The sequence below is a fragment of the Anomalospiza imberbis genome, chromosome 3, assembly GCF_031753505.1.
Source record: "Anomalospiza imberbis isolate Cuckoo-Finch-1a 21T00152 chromosome 3, ASM3175350v1, whole genome shotgun sequence".
Classification (NCBI taxonomy): domain Eukaryota; kingdom Metazoa; phylum Chordata; class Aves; order Passeriformes; family Viduidae; genus Anomalospiza; species Anomalospiza imberbis.
The window spans coordinates 107588609-107611736 of NC_089683.1; the positions used below are offsets into that span (position 1 = coordinate 107588609).

Below are 23128 nucleotides of genomic sequence, written 5' to 3' on the forward strand. Positions count from 1 at the left end.
GTACATAATAAAAGCTACCAGAATGTCAATGTGCCAAACTATTCTTGACATACATATATAAAGTTAATATGCTTATAATATGGCAGTGTTGGCAGTGTGTGTATAGAATACACCTATTTATACATATATGTCACTTGGAAGGATTTTTTATCCTGCAGAGGTATGCTATAAAGAAATAATCAATTACTGCAGATGGCATCTCTACAGGGCCAGATGCATAAGTTACACAAACCTCCGGCCTGCTGGAACATTTCTGTTTCCCACACTTTCCCAGCAGTCCTCTGGCTCCTCTTTTAGCCAAATGATTAGCAGATGGCTATCTCACAAATATAGTACAAAGACCATTTCCATTACACAACAAATGCCCACCCATCTACATAACAGAAAAATGCTCCAACCACAAATTTCATCATCACTTCAGCAACTCTGTTATTTTAACGGGCTCTACTCCACTACATGCCCACAGTCTAATGCCCACCAAAATGAGAAAGAGACATTCAAAACTCTGCAGGCTTGAGTTTCAAGCTATCCAAACACTTAATGCAAACATGAGACAGCTTGAAAATTATCTTTGCAACAAAAGAAATGGACATATCCATGCAGTGAGGTGAATTATGCAGTTCTGTATATGACTGAAAATTCAGTGTAATAGGAAGCCAGTCCATTGTACTATATTTATATAAAAATGCATTATTAGTAGATTTACCTGAGATAGTGTGCTTGTTATACATATACATACATATATATATATATATGTATATATATACACCCCCCATTGATCTTCAACACTGACTTATTACTTTAATGCGGGGAAAAATATGTTGGTGCAAGAGCCCCACAAATATACAGAATGACAATAAAACATTCTTATCTCATCATAACTTTGGTTCCTAAAAAAATGAATTAAAAGAAGCTCAGCAACACAAATACACTGAAGTAATGATAAATGTTACAATAACTCTCTATAAAAATCCTCTGTCCTAATGTACAATTTGATATACAGACTCTGAACATAATTGTGTGAGATTCAGCACAGCAAGGTTCAATAGAATTTTGAGCTTTATTTAAAATATTTTATTATTCATTTAAGCCAAAGTGCAGGAGCAAATATTTCAATAAATTCAAATTTTGCTATCAGTGGTGCTACAGCACCTTAATGAAACTGTACAGTAACTTCAGTGGAAATAAGCACGCTTACAAGGTTAATGCACACAGTACAGTATGTGACTGGGCAGCATTTGTTCTGGCACTGAAATATGTAAGAGATCCTGCAGGTATGGATTTTGCATCAAGATGTTTGCCTTGGCTCAAACACTGTAAGGGAATTTTACACTATCCAGATTCAGGAGTATAAATTATTCTTTCAGAATTAAATGTCTGTGTACCCTCTGGCCCCAATTAATTCTTCAAGGATCTCACCTTGACGACGAGATGAGTGTTTTGTGACAACGCAAGGCGTAACAGGTAACAGTGGAACTTGACAGGTAGTAAGGGAAATCATTCTCCTTCCATGGAATTTCTGAAGAACACTCCTCCCTCCCTGTCCCACTTCCTGCAGTGGCAATGGAAGCATTTGGCAAATAGTCTTTTTTGGCAGGGATGCTTTGTCATTTTCTAGGGCTGCTGATGAGGTGATGTATTTTCTGTCAGGGGAAATTAAGAGGCATATTCCCCAGCCTGATAGGAAGAGAGGGCTTGAATGATTTCCTGAGAAGCTTCTGTATATAGCGTGCAAGATTTCTAATTTTTATTCTGACAGCAGAAGCATCTCCCTACTAAAATTAATCACTGCATCCCTGCAATCCAAATTTCATTATATCCATAGGAGTGTACACACATGCATACTTGTACCATGGGCAAGGCTGGGACTATGCTTAGACCCAGAAGGCCAAGCCAGATCATATATTTTAAAATAGTACAGAGAGACCTCAAGACTGCATATCAACACTCCTAATGTCTTTTAGACATTACACTTTTTACGGTTAATGATGTTTATCCTACCTGGCAACTGTTACTAGGCAGTAGCAGTTGCAGAGAGAGGCAAACAGTAATTTGCAATTTACTCCCTAATTTCTTTACAATAAATAAAGACCACGTTTTATTTCTAGGTCTAGCATTACTTAGAGGCATGTTATTTGTCTGCCTCAGCAATATTATCTGTAAGAAACAATATTTACCTGCCACAATGGAGTATTTGTGAGTTAGTACAATCAAATTTAGACAGTATTAGGTTCAGTCCTCAAGCAAAAGGTGCTTCGTACCCAGTACATGTTATTCTAGTAAACTTTAAAAAGCTGAATGGATTCCTCTTGTTCTCCCACATTCCATTCAGGAGACTGGTTTTTGGCAGGTGTTTAATGATGGTAAGAGCAGATGGCAGAACAGAAAGTGACCCTTTTTTGTCACCTATTCTATCTTACATTTAACTCTGATCTTAAGATTCTGGGAACAGCACATACCTAACAACACCTATATGGAAGCAAACCCTTTTAAAGTGAAACCATACTTCATAGTCTTCAACTACTGAGCCCCAGGGAAAGACGTGAATTTGGAGACTGGCCTTTTGGAAACCAAGATAGTAAAAATGAAGGCTCCAATACCATGAAATGCTCTGCCTGGGATGGGGTGCACTCTCATTTCAGAACCTTTATGAAAAATAGTCATCAGCATTTGAAGGGTGTCCTTTAATTTCTATTATAATCTGTTGGAGACTCTTCACTGACAGTATGTCTCCTTAGGGACCTGCTGGATTTAATTCAGTTCAGGGATTTCATAGTACAGCAGAACAGAACATGTTAATGAAAACTCTTGTACAATACTGTGCAGATGATATTTCAACACATAGCGGACCAAAGTAAAATACCACATAATACAGCCATGTAGGCTTGTCACTTCTGAAACATGAAATTGTTCCAAGTGTTATGCTCCCTAAACATTAAAAAAATTCCATTTTCTGACATCAAGCAAAAATCTACAGGACTGAAACATCTCATTATTTTTGGCTGGTACAGTCTATGTTTTAGGGCCTACAATAAGGTAAAAGATTTTTAAAGAAGAAAAACAGGGTAGACATTGATGGAGTCTGAGTCATCTTTAACCTTTCATCTCAAATTCTCTTTTTACTTCAATGTTTTGATACATTTAAATGGGGGGAAAGGGGGGAAAAAAGAAAATTAAGGAAATGCTAACTATTTAAAAACTCAGTCATCTTTAGTTCTCATGTTACTTTTACAACTCCGAATTTTCTCATTTTTCAAAGATTAGTTCTGACTTTTGATCCTTTGTACCAGAAATCTCTGTCACAGATGAGAAAAATCAAAGAGAAGAACGTGGTACAGTTTTGCAGCCACTGTGGCTGCACCTGACTTGATTTTGCAGGAAGTAATGAAATAAAAAACTCCTACTTTTACTTTTTGAAGCTTAAACAAAGTAACTTAAGCCTCAATATCTCAATATGTACTAAGACTCCCAGAGTCTAAAGAAACTAGACAGAAGCTGTATTTTTAACTAGGAACTTGAACCAAGTATTTAAGGATTTGTCAAGGTGAAAAAAAAAAAAAACAAAATCAAAATCAAAATACCACAAGCCTCATTTCTATATTTTTATTTATATTTTGTCTGAAATAAATTACCTTTTCTACACAATTTCATAAGAATGCAGTAGGCAAAGGTAAAATGCTAACACTTACTGGACAGATTAAAGGCTGCTTTATAATTTCTGAAAACAATCAAATGGAGATCAAAGAGAAATAATTTACTATAGTATCCACTAAAAATGAAAACAATAAAATAACATAGAAAACCATCAAAATATGACTAATAAGTCATATTTTCAGCTGATATAGCTCAAACTTTACAGTTGAGTGAAGAAACCTCTAAACTTATTCTTCTTTAAACAAAATAGTAACACAGTCCTCCATTGTGTAAACCCTTCAGTGCTCTCCCAACATGTATGCTGCAGGTAAGTCATGCCCTCAGAGGAGAGAAGGATTAAAGACATTATTTTTCATTATCAATTAATTAGGGAGAGGGAATATCCAGGGAATTATTTTCTGGATATTCAGCTTGTCACCTACTTTTCTTCTTCTACTTTTCCTCTTCTTTTCTGTTTCTAATACTTTCTCTTTACTTTTTCCATCTCTCCCAACATGTTCTTCCCCCACTTCCCAGCTTGTCTCTGTTTCAACACTATGCTTCCATCCATTCCTGCATGACCTACTTAATTCTTTTCCTTATTCCACTGGCCATTTGAAATCCTCCCTATTATCTGCCAGAAGGGGAGAGGGATTTGATATTCTCGAAAGGCAGCATATCCAAGGATCTGAAGTTGGACCCATATCAATCTTCTAATGGAGTGAACTCCCTGGAGAAGGCTGAACAGCAGCAACAAAAGTCACCATTTATTATAACAAACAAGAGTAATAATTAACCTCCTAAACTGAGGAAAGCTCAAATGACCAGGAAATAGGAACAGGAAAAAGGATGCAAGCAACCTTCCTCCTACACAAAGGGTCTCTGCAGAGGGGTCCTCAGTACCAGCCCAACAGTCAATCCTTCACTGTCTTTGAGGGGAGCAAACTCTGTTCCCAAGATCTTTGTAGTGTTTCTGAGAGTGAGGAGCTGCTTTCAGCCCATCCCTGCTGTGTCTCAGCTCCCAGGCTTACAGCTCTTTGTTGTTTTCTCTCCTTGCTGCTGTTACAGGTACCAGGGCCTGGATCTCACTCAAAACACACACAACGGAATAAGCATCTTCCTCCTTCCTCGGGTAAGTCTACTCTGAAAAATCTTAAATCAACTGGGTGGCAAATACTTCCCTTCTGACAAACCCAAGCGATTGCAGCAACATACTAGAGTTTTGGGGATTGGGTTTTTTTAGTGGTTTTTGCCCCGTTATTTTCTCTACACAATTTATGCCACAATTTGGTTTTGAGTCCCTTCACAGCACAGCTTTTTCTCTTCAAAGAAGCTGCTTTGCCCCACGTACATAAGACCATTCTTTTCTTTCTACTATCCATCCTTTTTGCTCCGTGGCAAAGGCTTACCTAACCACAGAACTGGTTTAACCTTTTCATTTCTGGCTGGCAGGGGCAACTCCTGGTTTGCACGTTGCTTTTTGCTTGGCCCCTAATGCCAGCAGCCCAGTGAGTTTTATTCCCAGTCTGTTTTATTCCCTCCAGCACACATCCCATTGAGGTCAGAGTGCACTGGAGATCTTCCAAGGGTTAACCTGCCAAGCAGGCAATTTGGCAACTCCTCCATTTTACTTAGACTGGTTACAATTCTTTGCTTTTTTCCTACTTATCTCACTGCAACACCATGCATATTTATATCTATAGCTGTATCTACAGCTATCTATCTATCTTAGTACCAACAAGCACAAGCACTTACATCTCCTCCCATAAATATATGCAGTTCTGTTGCAAGTCAGGATGCTGTGATTAACCCCTAACAAACTGGTATTCACTAATAAATGAGCATCTTCTCAGGACACACAAGCTCTCAAAGCTCTACTCTCTTTAGTTCTGGGTAATTCTCTTTGAACTTTCAAGATCTTTTTCCAGTTATCTCCCCCAGACAGGCATAATTGTTTCCCCAAAGAACATTTCAACTCTGTCCCACTTAAGAGGGACAAGAACATAAAAAGAGAAATTCTCTGAACCACTCTGAAACCTCCATATGATGATGCAAAATGACCAAATGGGATTATACACCAAAGACTTCTCACTTTGAATCATGCCTACCTGTCCATCAAACAATCATTTGCAATTATCAAAATGGTTTGAGAGCTCTCATATCCATGTTCCTTCTTTAAATCAGGAAGATGACCTAGACTTAATCCGCAGTTTTGGAGCTATGGTAAGATGTGGAGGCTGTGGTTGACCAATGTAATTTTAACTTTAGTTTGCTTCCTGCTACTGAGAAAAATCAAATTAACTGAAGCCAAAGAGATTACCTTGCACAACAGGAGTATTTTTCTTAAAGCAATTCTAGACTACTCGGAATAATAACATACTAAATTAGAGCCATAAACAAGAGTCTATATAATATTTGACAAATTACTTTATTGTTTGGTCCTTTTTAAGCAGTACAATAACATTTAAATACAGAATATCTATGAAAATGAGCAACAGGATGTAACAAAGTTCATGCAAACCTTGCATATTTCCATAAAATTATGCAGTTTGGGGATTTTAATATTTTATAAAAATCATAAGCTAATATAGCCAGGCCATCTTTCTAAATAGAAACCAATACCTGTATAGTTCATAGGATTAGCAATGAAGGAGAGACAGACAAAAATTGGCCCAAATGGCAAAGAAAATATTTTCAGTTTCACATGCAGGCTGTAAAAAGACAGAGTAAGATAGTGCAGAAGCAGCATACATCAACCAAAGGATTTAACTGCCTTACAGGTAAATCAGTCAAAACCAAGTAAGAACAACTGAATTTGAGTTGTAGATGTGTTTGGAAAATAAACATGAAAATTCCTAACATACTATGTCTTTGCAACCTTGATTTTTGCTCCCTTGTTCATCCATCCCTTGCCCCAAGAGAGAAGTCTCTGGGGGAAAAATATCAGCCTGGCATGGCAGACCATCATCTAAGACAAGGGTATGTGCTAACCTAGATATTAAATGGTCAAGTTAATACCTACTCTCTATGCTCTTAGGTCATGATTTTGCCAGCTAAACATTAATCTTTCTTCATGTAGCCTCAGATCTTGGTTACTTCTTTAAAGAAATAGTAAAATTTGCTGGTTTTGTGAGGCTGTGTCTTCAAAGTTCAACACATTTATCAATCTTTATAAAGGTGTGACTCAAACCCCACTTCTCAAAAAGGCTATAAAGTTATATTCTGGAGATCTCTGTAGGATTTGTTTTCCTTTCAAAAACAATTTGGGATTTGATTCATTATCTTCCTGCTGGGATTTCCAGCAAGGTCAAGGCTGCACCTGCAATAACACAAGGTGGGCCATGCATCAACCCCTACTTTCACCATGGCTGCATGCAACCTTGCCCCAACTCTGCATCACATTCCTGCTGATGCCACAGTGCCTATGGGCCACTTTGACTCCACACTGAGAAGTCACAATACCATTAGATTTATGCAACAGAAACGGGCTCAGAGAAGGGGATTCACCACAGCCGTTTTTACAGCTCTCCCTAAGATTTGCTTGTTGCACATGAATTCATCTCTGTGACATCTGGCAGCATTTATGACACATCCCCATCTCATGTGGCTGACTGATGCCATAAATTTCAGTCACCCTTGCCTTTGAGAAATGTTAATAATGAAAACTCATCAACAAGCAGTAATGATTTGTACTGCTGACTAGATGGATGCCTTTCTGACTACTCAAAATTAATGGCAGATCTCAGGGTCTTAAAGAACAGCTGTCACAGAGAAATACACCTACAAACAAACATGCAGTATGCCTTCAAGTGTGATTTGTTAGAAGACATAAAGTGCTAACCCTCACAACAAACTGGACTGATTACAAGGAGAAGTTAGCCTTCTGCATCATTTAAAGTGCTAAAACCAGAGAAAAGGCAGTGCAAGCACGCAAATGGGAACCTTAAAAGGAATGACTTAGTCTCCCCAACAGTAAGAGTGACTGATAGTCACACAGTATACACTCATTTTCACTTGTCATACAGACACTTTAGAACTAGCTGCTTTATCACAGACTTAAAAACTAGCTGTAAGCCTCATACAAATTTTTCTTCCACTATTGCTGTTGCCACTAGGTAAAGCTTAAAATGAAAGGTAACCAAATAAATGTAATAAACATAACAGATATATTTTCAGGAGCTTGCCTGGCAAAGGATTTTGAATGTGCAGGGAAGAAAAGCAACTCTGGGTACAGAAAGACCACTGTTACTACCAGTTTCATGAGGAATACCATATTTAATACTGCTCTTGAGAGTCAGGATGGTGGGTAAGAATAGATATTTGTTTCCAAGTATAATAACATTTCTTGATCAAGCACTTACAGCTAAATGCTTCATAAGCAAGACCCACACAGACATCTCAAAGACACAATCATGACAAAGCTAACACAATACTGAACCAACATTATTACTTAGGGCAGGGGACAAAACAGGGATGTGGTTTACAATTGCAAGAATTTGGGCATAGAATATCAGTAATTTCACAATTCCCATCTATCAGATGCTTTCTAGAACAATGTTTTTTCCCAACAAACACTGCTTCACTGAGTCTGTGTAAGAGCCATGTTGCTCCACCTACAGAATTTTTAGTAACCCAGGAAAACAGAGGAAAACTAAAAAAACACATTATTTTTTTCATTGTTTCTTACAGCAACTTTACAACGAGTTACAGCACATATGAGCCTCGGGTACAATCAAAATGGAAATTATGCTACTCTACCTATTTAAATAAAGCCCTGCAGTACATTAATTTGCAATTACTTTACATTACTGGTACTATCAAAAAACTGAACTTAAAAGTAAACATCTCCTTATTTATTCCCTGATTTAAAAATAAAGTTGGAGTTAGAGTTGAACGTAAAATGAGTAATTTAAGGATTTAAAATATTGTTAAAGCTCTGTTTCAATTTTTTTCTACAGAGGATATAAGAAGACTAGGACATACAGTGTTCAGAAGCGGTTTTAAAGGAATTTTTAAAATTTCCTGGAAAATATAGAGTACACACTCAAAAAGCTTCAGAGTACCTGCACTGCTGACAACAGTGCACAACACAAATATCAAAGCATCATTAATACCCAGTAGCACCTACATGTAAGTATGACAGAAAATAATAAATTCAACAGAGAAGAAATTTGCCAAAGAAAATCATACCTTTCATTCTTTTTATTATTCACAGCATTTTAACCAATTATAGATAACCATGAATTAATTAAATGTTTAAACAGTATTTCCCAAAGTTTGGCACCCATGAGAAGAGTGCTTTTTCATCTTACTCTCACTCACATCACTAACATTCTCACCCTGAATTTTGGTTTTCAGACATGGCCAGACAACTTACCCTCCAATACTATTATTTCTGGCTTTGGTTCTGAAATATGTCCTACAGTAAACTGGACAACATCCTCTGCTTTCAGTCTTCTCTTGACATCTTCAATTGTATACCTGCAGCTCAATATTTTCCCTGAAAGCCACTTCTTCTTTGTGTTTATTTTCATATTAAACCACAAGAGATTGTATTTTATTGATTTTTGTCATGCAGGCATGTCTAATATATTTTTTTGGCTTGGGCTTTCTTGCTTTAGGCTCTCTAGAGTAATTGACGATTCTTTCTGTAAGGTGGAGCTTTCTGTAAATTGTGTTGCAGAGACAGCTAGTAAAAGACCTTCCACTTTTTTTTTTTTAAAATATATTTACATTACAGCAGTGAAGAGAGCTTTACAGGAAGATTTCTCTTTGAATACAAAAAAGGTATTTAGAAACATATTTATTAACTGTACTACCACGTGCACAGACCAGAGAAATTTGTTTACTTCCTTTCTTCTAAAATCAAGTCACTTTTAACTGAGAAGCACAGTATTATTTTCACCATATTGAGTCTGAAAGGTCATTAGCAGGAACATGATAAAGTAATACTTAAAAAAGACCTTTAAACAAAAATGCCTCTTGTAGATTGTAAAAATGCTAACCTTAAGGTTGGTTTTAGAATCATAGATTGGTTTGGGTTGGGAAGGACCCTAGAGCCCATCTCCTTCCAACCTCCCTGCCACAGGAGGGATGCCTTCCATTAGACCAGGTTGCTCCAAGCCCTGTACAACCTGGCCTTGAACACTTCTGGGGATGATGCAGCCACAGCTTCCCTAGGCAACCTGTGCCAGTGCCTCATCAGCCTCACAGGGATTAATTTCTTCCTAGGATCTCACCTAAACCTACTCTCTGTCAATTTAAAGCCATTCCCCCTTGTCCTGTCACTCCACACTTTTTTACAATGTCCCTCTCCAGCTCTCTTGAAGCCACTCTAGGTACTGGAAGGTGCTTAAGGTCTCTCCAGAATCTTCTCTCCCTCAGTCTGTCTTCATGGGAGAGGCACTCCAGCACTCTGAGCATCTTTCCAACCTTCCTCTGGACACTCTCCCACATGTCCATCTACTGCCCACAGTGCTCTAGATGCACCTGGGATGCAGTTGGCTTTCCAGGCTGCAAGCACACATTCCTGGGTCACACTGGTGTCATTGGCAAACATGCCCCTCCTTGTTAGGGAGCACAAGGCTCAGCACAACACTTATACTCTTTTGCTCCTCTAGTGTAGCTAGAGAAACTGTAAGCCATAAATGTATATTAAAATGTGTAAAAATTGTTACTAGATACAGATGGGGAAATTTTTCAGAAGCTTTTCTTTATTGCAGATGACATCAGATAGGAGTCACCTGTATCTTAATCCCATTTAGATAATGAATCATTCATTTGATGAATACAACAATGCCTAAATAAACAGCTAATATTCTTACTCTGCTGCAAAATCTGCAATCTGTATTTCCTTGTTTATTCTCCTGGTGGTTCCAAAGAGAGGAAAAATCTGAAATATCCTATTCAAAAGCTGCCTCATGAAGCACAAGAGGCATGGTATAATTCTCCAGATTTGAGAGTGAAAAAAGTTTAGCAAACAGTTTCACATGTGCAGTTCTGTCAGTTATACCACTGAAATATGTAAGAAAAAAACCACAACGGGCAGTACAGTTGGAGCCTGACAATTTTTGTTACTCTCTATGCTATTTGTTCAAAATTAACCAGGGTATTTTCACAAAAACTAGAGTTTGAGCTGGGTCACTAAATCAACTGATATGAAAGGATTCTACTTGAAAGACCTACTTAATCTAGCAGCATATTCCCGACAGAGCCAACAAGAACAAGCTGTTCTTCACAAACCCATGGAAGGCAGTGAGACTGTCACTAACAGCTAATGATTGATGGAGTACATACCCAAAAGTCCACTGAAGGAAGGCAGTAATAGAAAAAAAAAAAAAAAAAAAAACAGCAAAAGCTCCATTCTTCCTCTCTGCTTTTCATTAAGCAGCACGAAAACAGACACAAGGCTAAGGCATTCCCCAAGTCAGCCGATAGTCAGGAACAGCTAAGAAGTGGCTCAGTTTCAATGAGCACCTAAACCTCTAGCTATATTGTCTAGGAATTCTTCTCAGAGGCATTCCTCTCTCACAGATAGCTGTTATCCATACAAAACTGTTTTACTGATAACACAACATGAATATTTTGATATTATGCAAATTCAGTAGATAATTGAACAGTGCCTTGAAAATCAGATTATCAAATGATCAAATGAATTATTCTGTCAAATAGTTCAAAAATTATGCGATGGTGGATTCACACCCCTCTAAATGCTTTTTTTCAATTTCTTTGTTACTCATGTACAAGACTTTTGCACAGCACAATCAATGAAACCTGGTATTTGATTACACTTGTTTCATTCTGAATCTATCAGAAGACCGATAAAGCTCAGAGAACTGTTTGGAAGCTCACAACTTTCACTTGCTGCTAGGGAAAGACCAAAAAAGGGACGGTCTCATCGACAACCTCAGGAGGAAAGAGGAAAGGAGAAGAGATAGAGAGAAGCTGTATCTCTGCAGAATCTTATGTACCAAGCCAAGAAAATTTTGCTGCACAAATCTAGCACCCAAAGCAACAACAAACAAAATTAATCCCCAAACTGGGTTTTTACAAGGCTCTTACACATTCAGATTCAGTGTTGTGACAAGAAATGGTCACAACAATTTCACACTGAAATTCACACACTGATTTCATTTTCCAACTAGAAATAGATGGAGAATTGTGTATTATGCTGGAAGCAAATATGATGGAGTGTTTGCTGTTGTCTCTGATGCTCCAGTTCTGGTTAGCAACTATGAATTCAGAGGGACCATTTGGAATAAATACATTTCCCTGTAATCAAGCTTTCACTGAACTACATGATATGGTTAGCAGCGATGTTTTTCACACTTCACTTATTGGAATGAATTCTTCTGTTCATTTGTAGATAGATGTACTGAGAAATAAGTTACAAATTTCTTCTAAAAATTTCAGCAGTCTCATGCTGCAGAAAGAAAGGCCAGGTGAAGCTTCCAAGGATCTACCACTTAAATCTCATCTGTAAGTAGTGGCAAACTAGGGTTGAAAGTAGTACATATGTAAACTGGCAGGCTTGCAGACTGCTCTGAACATAATATAATTAGGAATGGGAGCTGGAAACATGCATGTGACAAAATATGCTTCCTGTGTATGCACTTCCTGGCTGTTCTGGGTGACAAGAATATGAATGTTAAAATTAACTACATCATAATTACCATAATTTGTACTGAAAGAAGCCAAAGGCTATAATCACATGCTCGTATAGTAGCATTAAAGGGTTTACACACAGATACGTGTTCTAAAACTTATTACGTTTTTTTTTCTTTCAGTATTTATGGAAAGATGTATTAACAAACCTACTTAATTCCCAGGCTAAAAAGTAAAAATGAAGGGCTGTCCTTACTTTAGATTCATATTTCAAAAACTATCTTCTAAATGCTTTTCTACATATAATTCTGCCAGAATGCATATCATGGCATTTGCTATTTCCAAGCACATCAGTGTTGCAAATAATTTTCATTTTCACCTGTGCCCTAATACACAATTTCCATAAAAAAAAAAAAAAAAAAAAAGGCTTTTAGACTGTTTATACATTCTTGGTGCTTGGTGTTTGACCTATGGTTCTCATATCAAATCTCTGAGTGCTATTATATTTTACCATTGTTTAAAACCAAAACTACAGTACATCAGTCTTGACTATTTGAAAAAAAAAAAAAAAAGCCAAACCAAATTTGCTACTTCATATCCAGACACCCAGAAACATCCTTCCAGTTCAGCCAAAACACATCAACCAGCTTATTTCTTCACTGGATCAAATTTTCAAAGAAATAGAAAAATCTTAAAATATTGTTAGAGACTATGTTTACAAAGGGTCATAGGGCTCCATGAAAGAACCTGAACTGAGAATCCATATCCAAATAAACCTGAACTTTCTAAAGTAATGAGATAGCATTTGTAGCAAGGTATGTACAATCATGTTCAGTATTATATGCTACACCCTGCTCTCTCCAGTGCATATAACCCCTGATTTTAAATTGCTTCTTAGTCTCCAGAGTTTCTAAACATCAATGTCAACAATGAATGAATTTGTGAATAGATTGGGACTTCAGTCACTGCAGGATCAAGACACTGGCATAAGTTCAGCAGGTTTCAGAACAAAATAATTTTCAACATTGTCTTAGGAAAGTTCTGTTATTTACAACTATACTACACTACGCTATTTAAAACTGAGCACTAGAAGAATCCAAATGTCCGGAATTTTGCATTCAATGTGAGCATACTACCTACAGCTTATATACTAACTAAATATATAGTTACTAATGCCAGTAAACTAGAAAATCCAATGGTAAAATCATCAGTTTCAGGCCAACCAGCTCTCATGCAATAAGCTTCTGACTTCTGTTGCCAAATTAGCTCCTAAGCTCCAGGAGCTCACTAGTTACATGGCAACGGGCTTGCCAGCCCTGCAAGCCAAGTACCTCGATCACAGAATATTAACATACATTTTGCATTCAATAAAACTCTACAGCTGCAGAGTTATAAACCAGAACTGGAGCAGTCAGACAGCCAAGATCCCAGCCCAAACACTGCCCCAGGTGCTCTAGGCAAGTCTGCTGCCTTACTGCTCCACTCCTGGTTTAATTTTGTTTGCATTCTTCATTGGAAGGGAGAATTCTGCATGTCTGGTAAGACATTAAAAATAATTTAATCATTATATGAATACACAGAAATTGCCTAATTATCCTTGAGATTACTGGTGAGGGGGAGGAAGAACAAAAATCCCCAAATTCACACCAACCACGTTTTGAAAGTTAGTAACATATTGCATTTGTCTGTCAGTGATCAATTCCAGAACCCAAGGATGTTCTCCTAAAATTAATGACTACACCTCAAATTCATCCTCTCTCCATTATCTGTGCCAGCCATTCATGTTGAAGATTTCTTCCACTTACTACTTATCAAGAGCACCAGATGTATGGACCTCTTAAAAAGGAAACAGAGATCCTTCCCTGGTAGTCACCCAAAAGAGGAATACAGAGTCAAAAGGAAAGGATAGTGAGATCAGTCAGTAGTGGCTCCATAAAACAGTTTGTGACTCTTCATTAATCATTACATAGCTGAACTACCTGAACAATTAGCAGTAGTAGAAAAGTGTATCAAATGAACTTAAGAAACAATTAAAAACCCGGTGTCAGCTATATTTTAATAGCAAACACACACATTACATGTTGGGTGGTTGTGAGTATGGATGGATGAAATAGGTATTGCTGTCACTGAGATGCAAACATTTGTCTTTCTTCACTGAGATGCAAAATACTTTGGCTGAAAAACAGACTACTTTTTGAGTTTTGAAAAATCTGAAACATTACAAAGTATTCAAAAATGTTTTAAAATAAGCTTGCAACGAATGTTTTGATTTCAGTATGTTTTTGAAAACATTCACTTAGTACCTCTGAAAAATCTGAGAATTATTTTCTGCTCTTTGAATTTCATGCAATTCTTACAGGTTATGACCCATAATTATTTTTAAACTCTAAACAGTCCCTTTGTGCCTAGACCCCAAAAGACACAAATATATACTTATATACAGACCTCCATAAATTAAATACAGATATTACAGAAATTATTACTTTCTGTTAAATAGGCTAGAAGTCAATAGCTGTGGCATTCCTACTGAATAGGACACACGCATGTCCTTATGCCCATAAATGAATCTATAAATGCAAGCATGCCTTATAGCTTCTCCTTGGCAGCTCTCCAGGGATTTTCTAATATTTTAAGTCAAGAATCACTATTAGCAATAAAAATGCCTCTATGGAAGGTGCTTTCCTTGGCAACATGTAGAGATTTTTATGCATACAGAAACAGTTTTCAAGATGACTGACAGGGAACTCAATAAGCAGAGGCTACAGTGAAAGCCCCACAAAACCTAGATGTAAGTGGGACTTAAAGACTCACATATGAAGGAGGGACTTCATAAACCCTGGATTTGGTTAGGAGAAAGACAAATAGGAGCTGTTTCTCTGCTCTCTTTTGAAAGAAAATAGAGACAAGAAAGTGTTAGGAGAGTGAGAAAGTGTTAGGCGAGTAAGACTTCCCTTGCAGCAAGATGTGGATCAGGAAGGAAAGTTTTCTGCAGAAACCAACATTCTGGTACTATTCCAAAACCAATAACTGGTAAGAAAAGATGAAGATATAGGGAGAACCAGAAGAATCTAACTATGGAAGTTCTCATTTCTCTATTGAGAATGAAGAGTCCATTTGCTATCTTCTCTAATAACAAACAAAAAGTGCATTCATTAGAGAGACTACTGCAACTGAAAGCCAAATATGGTCTTAATTAAAAATCCAAAAGTAATAAAATGCTCATTAATAATCTAGTAGTGCAAGAAAGCTGGAGCTGGTCAAATGACAGTCATGTAGGCCCCCTCAAAAAACAGACACTGTTAAATGCTTGGTAGTTATCTGTCACTGGCTCACCCTGCTGCAGCTTCTTAAGTCTTTCAAAATTTTCATGTGGCACACTTTAGTTAGATAAGCAGTTGTCAGCAGCCCCTTAATTACATTAGAAGAAATATGCAGATATATAATATATATGACATCTTTTAAGACCAGAAGATATTAGGTAAGTTTCTGCTTTTGGAAGAGATACTTTCTTTTAAAAAACCTTCCTAATATATCAGTTTGCCAAGATATCCCTATGGGAATTCAGTGGCAGAAACATGAATGCAAGATCAGCAAATTATTAAAATACTGATATAGTAACTCAGAGCTGAGCAACTAATGAGCTGTAAAGTTCACTTCTAAATGCAGGACACTCATATATTAAACATGCCCACAGTATTTTCGCTGTTCATTATAAATATTAATTTAGAGTAGGAAGGTGAACTGTGCAAAATAAAACTCAACTCTGATAGATTCTGATAAGATCCTTTTAAGGATCAAATTTCTTTGAAATAATACATAGTGACTAAAAACACAACTCTGACAAGTTTGGTATTAAAATGCATTTTAGCATCATCCTAAGTGAATCCTAAATTAGCTCAATGACAGATGAGCAGAAGCAGACAGATGAGTTTCAATTTACCAAACAAACTGAACTGCTACTCATACTGCAGAACTAATCCAAAATTACCATACATTACAGCTATTTTAAATAAAGGTAAAAATATGGAAAGCCATCAGTCATTCACATATGCAACACTGTTAATGAAATTCCTTCAAAGAAAACAAATGCCTAATCTTTACTGCAGCACACAATATTTTGTGTTTCATCCATCACAACATGCTCTTCCCCTCTGATAAACAAGGACACAGTAGTTTGTAGAAATGCTGACAAGTAGAAGAAACCCACTGCATATTATTTAGGTCTCTTCTGCCCCCAAACCTGCCATTCCCTGCTCCAAGTCTCAAAGCAGAAATGGACACAACACAACAGCCTGTACTGTGTAAAACAGAGAAGACATTGTTGGTGCTGCAAGAGTTTCCAGAACAGGTACTTACATGCCAGTACCTATCTAAAAGCACTAGCTGAAAAGCACATGATAAAATGCTTATCTTGCTTCTCCTAATCTTTAGCATGCTTGGTATTTAGCAAACATGAGTGTATTTCAACCTCTCTGATAATTTGGTGAAAGTTGTTGCGAAGTGAAAACTCAGTCAAGGCTGGATAAAGATACTATTGGAAACCTTGTAAGACTTGGTACTTGCATTGACTTACAAAACTGTCAGAGTCTAGGACATCCCTCTGGCTGCCCTGGCTGTCTCAAGACCCTGGCAGGGGTTTCAGAGACCCTGGCACGAAGTCAAAAAACACCTGTGGCTTAGATTTTAGCCCGTGGAAATCAGTCAACTCTGGATGAGGAATTACAAGTCACAAGGGTTTTAGCAGTGTGATATTTGAACTAACACAGGGTGGAAAAGTAGAATTTTGGGATTTTTAGAATGGGGTTCAAGGGGGTACAAGATGGAGGAATCTGGGTGTGTCCTAGCTTTCTTCTTGATCTTCTTGTCCTCCATGTCTTGCTGTGATAGTGACACTTTTCTAATGGTTTAAGGTAGAGACACACTGTCCAACATAAGTGATAGGTATTGGTAATAAATTGTAAACATAGTATACGTAACTTTTGATATAAAAGGTAAACACTGCTCAAGAGGGCAGAGCAGAATGCCATGGCTGCCTTGCTGAGGATCTCGGCAGGTCAGAGAGAAAATATTGTAGATAAGAAATAATAAACAACCTTGAAAAAGCAACTGGAAGCATTCCAAGACCTCTTCTTCAGCGACGTTCTGGCTAAGGGAAGCAAAGACTCTTTTCAGATCTCTCTTGGGGTCATCCTGACCTATAGGAACCCCAAGAGAATGACAGAACTCCACACAAAACTTCCTTCACAAACGAACAGATAGCTTAATAGAAATATCATGTGCTTCCTACATGGAAATTAGACACTTATGCTTTGGCATAACTAACCAATAATTCTGTTAATGCACTAGATGTGAATCTCAGTAAGTTTACCTAACACACAAACATATGGCAACACAGAAGTGTCAATAAGGAACAAACTGACACATTAAACTGGCAAATGTATTGACCTAGCAAGCAAAACCACAAAAAGAGAGAAGATGATAAAAGAAAACAAGCTGCCAAAAAAATTGCCTCTATAAGCTACTAAGAAAGTGTGCAGTGTAGAGAATTTAAAATACAGATTAAATCCACAAGAAAAATATTAATTATGAACTGTTAACTACAACAAAAACAACTCCAGCTGGGAAGACTCCAAGATGAAGAAAAGTATGTACCTGTGCTCTAGGCTGGGATCTTATCCTGTTACACATGCTTGGATGGTGGACTTCATTTTGACCTAATGATACTACTCATGCTTTCATGGTTCTTCAAAAGAAACAAATAAGTAAGAATATAAAAAACCTACTCCCTCTTGAAACACCAAAAAAAAGCCTGAATTTGTACTGTCAATCACAAATACTTTATACAAAAAGGCGAAATTAATATGCTGCAGCACACGGGACATTTTAATAGTGGCTTTAAGAACATCAGATTCCTCCTGAATCCAATTACTACCTAGAAGAAGGAAGCTGATCTCCCTCTGACACAACCATTAAAGAATTCAGTTGTTCCTCAACGTACTGTCAGGACCAATAACTGACTCTGAAGAAGACTACTCTAGCACATTTTCTTAAATGGGGAAAATCAGTATGCACAGGAATTCAGGTGGCCCTTTTTCATGTCAATTGGATGACTGCCTGGCTCTTTTTTCTAGAGTTAGATGCAATTAGGATATTCCTGTTGACAGACTATAACTCTAACATCCAGGAGGAAATGGCAATTTATTCATATAGAAAAAGACTGTACTGGTGTTCACAAGCAATATTTTTAAAAGCATTTACGTACAGACAACATTTCAATTTCCCATTAAAAACTCAATTTTACCTTAAAAAAATTCTGTTGTTTAAAAAAGATGACTTAATTTTTTTTTCTCTCTCTCTCCTTTTTCTTTTTTAAACTTTTTCTTAGATATTTGGTGCACAGTACTTTCCATTTCTGGTTTTCATATTGTTTTGGAATGGGAACAATCTTGAGCCCCAGACCCAAGGTCTGTTCCATGCTCATTTCATTTTTAGCTTAAAGCATATGTTAATGAAGACCAAGAAAGCATGTGCACACTATTGCATGTCTCTCCTTTAACATATTCGTATTTTTTAATATACTGCCCAAGCTTCTTTACTTGTGCTAACTCTCAAATCAGGGTCACTTTCATTGCTTGAATGATTTATTTCTTCTAATATCCAAGGGAACATGTAGGAGGGAAGAAAAATATTAATTAAAAGTTAGATGTGAAAATTAAAAACTGTAATTCCATAAATGCTCACTCCAATGAACTAAAGCTTCATCAAGCACAGTTCCTCATCCTAAATGCCCAGAGTCTCTGAAGTAGTCAGATCAATTTTTCATTTTGCAGAAACTTGAAAGTCACTATTACAAAAAGGTATCTGTGAAGCAATGCTCTTCTTTCAAATGAGAAGTTGTCAGGACAACAGGATCTGACTACAAGTATCTTGCAATGAAAAAAACAGCAACCTCCAGGGAACGACGCCAGTCAGCAGTAAAGGGAATTTATGACCAGGAGCAACACACAGAGTCACAGTTTCATTGCAACATCCATCCTGTATCAAGCACCCTTGGATCTCTGAAGTGCTGAAGGGCTTGTCAGTCTTATGGGACAGACGTCTGAGAGGACTCATGGAATCATAAAATCATTTGGGTCGGAAGAGACCGTTAACGGCCATTGAGTCCAGCCCCCTGTCATGAGCAGGGACATCTTCAACTAGATCAGGCTGCTCAGAGTTCCAACTAACCTGTCCTTGAATATATTTGGTAATGAAGCATCCACTACTTCTCTAGGCATTGTAAAAATTTTCTTTCTTACATTTCATTCTGAATCTGCCTTCTGCAGTTTAAAACCATTACTCCTTGTGCTACTGCAACAACAGCCTTGCTGCAAAATCTGTCCCCATCTTTCTAATAATCTGTCCTCATCTGTTTCCATCATTCTAATAATCCCCCTGCAAGAACTGAAAACCTGCTATAAGGTCTACCCAGAACCTTCTCCAGGATGAACAACCCCAGCTCTCAGCCTCTCTCCAGAGGAGAGGTGCTCCAGCCATCCGATCAACTTAGTATCCCTCCTCTGCATCCACCCCAAGATATCCATGTCCCTCCTATGCTGAGGATTCCAGAGTTGGATGGCTGGGTCAGAGCATAGGTGGAGAATCACCTCACTAGACCTGCAGGCCACTTTTTTTGATGCAGCCCAGGACACAACTGGCTTTCAGGGCTGTGAGTACACATTGCTGGGTGACACCCAGCCTCTCATCCAAAGCACACCCAAATCCTTCTTGGCAGTGCTGCTCTGAATCCCCTCATTCCACATCCTGTTCTCATACCAGGAACTGCCTGCACACAGGTGCACTTGGCCTTGTTGAACCTCATAAGATTCCCAAGGGCCTATTCCTTGAATTCATCTAGGTCCCTCTGGATGGCATCCCATCCCTCATACTTGTGAGCCACACTCAGCTTGGTGTCATCTGCAAACTTGCTGAGGGTATGCGTGTTCCTTCTGTGTCAGCTAATGGAGATATTTAACAGCACTAGTCCCAGTATGGAATCCTGAAGGATACCATTCACTGGTGTCTATGTGGACCTTAAGCCATTGACCACCACCCACTGGATGCGACCATCTAAGCAATTCCTCATCCACCAAAACAGTTCATCCATCAAATTCATCTCATTCCAATCTAGAGAAAAGGATTGTGGGGACCATGTGTCCTGGGATGATCCATAATTTTAGTGCATTCCATATCTACCTGCATCGAAGAATTGTTAGTCTCCTTAAGACTCTGCAGCCAGAGACCTTGTGTGTGTGAGGAGGTGCTGTTGTGGGTATTTTCAAAATTGGTCCTCCCAGGCAGCTTCCAGTCCTTTGCTGCGTGGAATTTGTTTTGCAGGCTGTTTGGTCTTTGCTCAGGCAAAGGTTTTTCCTTCCTTTTTGGGATCTCTTTTCATTTTTGTTCTTTTCAACATTTCAGAGAGAGTGCAGTTGGCAGGTTTGAGCTGCCTTGGGGCGAGTTCTGTGGGTGTCTGCCAGTCGCCATGGGCTCCAGCAAGCCAGTCCAAATCGATCGGCTGCCTGCTCCAGGAGACAAGGCTATGGGAGCAGAACCCCTCTCTTTCTGGCAGCTTCGGCTTCACAACCATAGCCATCCACAAAAACTGCATTTTGCAATTAGAAGAAACCATTGCAAAGTGAATTTGCAAACTCCGCTGACAGCAAAAAAGCCAGAGAGTTCCCAGAGCCAGGCCACCCCATGCCAGCACCCACAGACTGGTCCTTTTCCCCTCATCCCACAGTCACAAGTGCAGAGCACAGCACCAGCAGCAGAGCCTGCGAACAGGAGGAAGCAGCAGGCAGACCCCACAGGAGCCGGCAAGTCTTCGTCTGCTGCTAGAACTGCTCTGTAAAGCTCCTGCCTTCCAAGAGGGATGTGATGGCATCTTGTCCCTTTGTCCTACAAGCCTGAGGCTATCCCTGCCTCGTGCCATCTCAGGAAAGGCTATTTCTGGCATTTTGGGTCTCCGTTCCAGTGGGGTTGTGAGTTTTTCGCAGTTTGGTACCTAGAAATTACTGACTTTTTTTTTCCCTTGCCTGTTGGCATTCTGTTTGTTAGTAATGTGTTATTTTTCCACCTATATCTACTCTTATCTTATTCCTTAGTGGTGGGATAGGATTGGTTGGAATGAAGGGGAAAGTTAGTCATTTCAGAGTGCCCATCTCTTTAAACTGTCCCAAACCAAGACACCATGTCAAAGGCTTTACAGATGAAAGAGATGACACCCATAGCTCTTCCCACGTGCACCGATACAGCCACTCCATCATAGAAGGTCACTAAATTGGTCTGGCAGGAACTGCGTTGGTGAAATTGTGCTGGCTGTCTGAAATCACCTCCCTTTTTGAGTGAACACAACTCAAACCATTTTTTTTCAAGTCTCTACCCTTTTCTGTAAAAGAAGTTTTACCAAAACTTACCTCTGGGTACTTCAGTTTTAAAGTTCTATGCAATTCTCGAAAACGACTGTACCGCCGAAACACTGTCCATGTCTCATCCAAGACTGTTATCTAGAGCAGACAATATAAAATGAAGAAATAGAAGTAAACCCACACAGTGTAAAATCCATGCAGTATACAAGGTTATAAGATTAAAATGGACAGTTCCTAGTAGTCTTAAATCCAAAAACTTTTGTAAGTTTACTTAATTTTTCTTTCATTACATGGACAGAAATGTATATAACAAAGAGCACTGATTACAAAGCAAAAAACACCTGAATGCAATTATTCCTTAATCCACAGTGGTTTGACAAGACTGTAAACACATTAGAACATCCCCAATCCCTTCTTGGTGCAGCTATTTGACTCTCAGTATTACAATCAGTGGGTGTTCCATTAATGAATAAATAACATCCAGAACAAGTGTAGTGTAGCCTCTCAGAATATTCACAGAAAGTTATATTCTTATAAATAGATACTGACAATTAACAAATACACATTACTTGGACAAACAGAGTTCATTACCACATAGAATGGGATTGCAGTTTGTAGGGTAAAATATTATACCAGCTTTTAGTAGAAGATATTCCTTTAAGACACTCTTGGTCTGTGTCTTCAGAATGGTGATGAACATTCCATTTATATAGGAAGTTTTCTTAAAATAAACATAATTACTCCTGTGGATAGAGTGCATAACAACAGGAGCAAAGAGGAAGGGCAAACCAACCTTACCATCAGTTATTCGCAGAACTGAAATACTAAACACTATCTGAATTTAGGTGCCATTAATTAAGGACATTTCTAACAGGCCATGAAAGTGTTATGACTAGAGCATTTGACTTTACAGTCAAAAGACTTTGTGCAGCTCTGGTGATCCAAAGCTACCAAGAAGCCTAGCTGCAGGGTGAGTGAACATTATTCTACACTGACTAGCAGAGATGGAGAGAGTCAACTGGCATTGCTTAAAACTGAACACTGCTGCTTTTTGAATCAAACAGGCCTAAAATGTGGCATTACCCCTGTCTAGGTATGATTTTATGCAGGAAGATTAAAAATAAGCAATTTCACAAAACACGTCTCACAAAGACACAGGCTTTTTAATCTTAAAGTAACTCCTGAAATTAAGAAGTAGTTCTCTCACTAGTGAGTGTTTAAAATAAAAAAAAAGTTATGGAGGCAAAAAAAGTTGCAATGGAGTGGGATAACTGAGTAAGAGAAACAGAAATCAGCACAACAAAGCCAGAAGAAACCAACCACAAATGCTGCTACCCCACAATTACAACAAACTCACCTCTGGTCCACTCTTTTCCATCCCTACTGCCTTTGCTGCTGTATATGGAATAGGGATATTAGGGGAAGTGTTTTGAAAAACAGCAATTATTGTGTGTTTTATGACAAGAGGAATGAGATTTGGACTA

General features: G+C 38.2%; 1 protein-coding gene across 4 annotated transcripts in view; it reads right to left on the reverse strand.

Annotated features, from left to right (window-relative positions):
- Positions 1 to 23128, reverse strand: part of KIF16B (kinesin family member 16B) — a 147796-nt gene that overhangs the window by 25400 nt on the left and 99268 nt on the right. For 3 of the 4 annotated variants that reach the window (XM_068186317.1, XM_068186316.1, XM_068186319.1), the window contains one exon: positions 21693 to 21782. In XM_068186317.1, coding sequence (XP_068042418.1) covers positions 21693 to 21782 — 90 coding nt within the window. Of the gene's footprint in view, positions 1 to 1419; positions 1678 to 21692; positions 21783 to 23128 lie in introns of all 4 variants that reach the window. The other variant, XR_010997831.1, reaches the window with a different exon arrangement.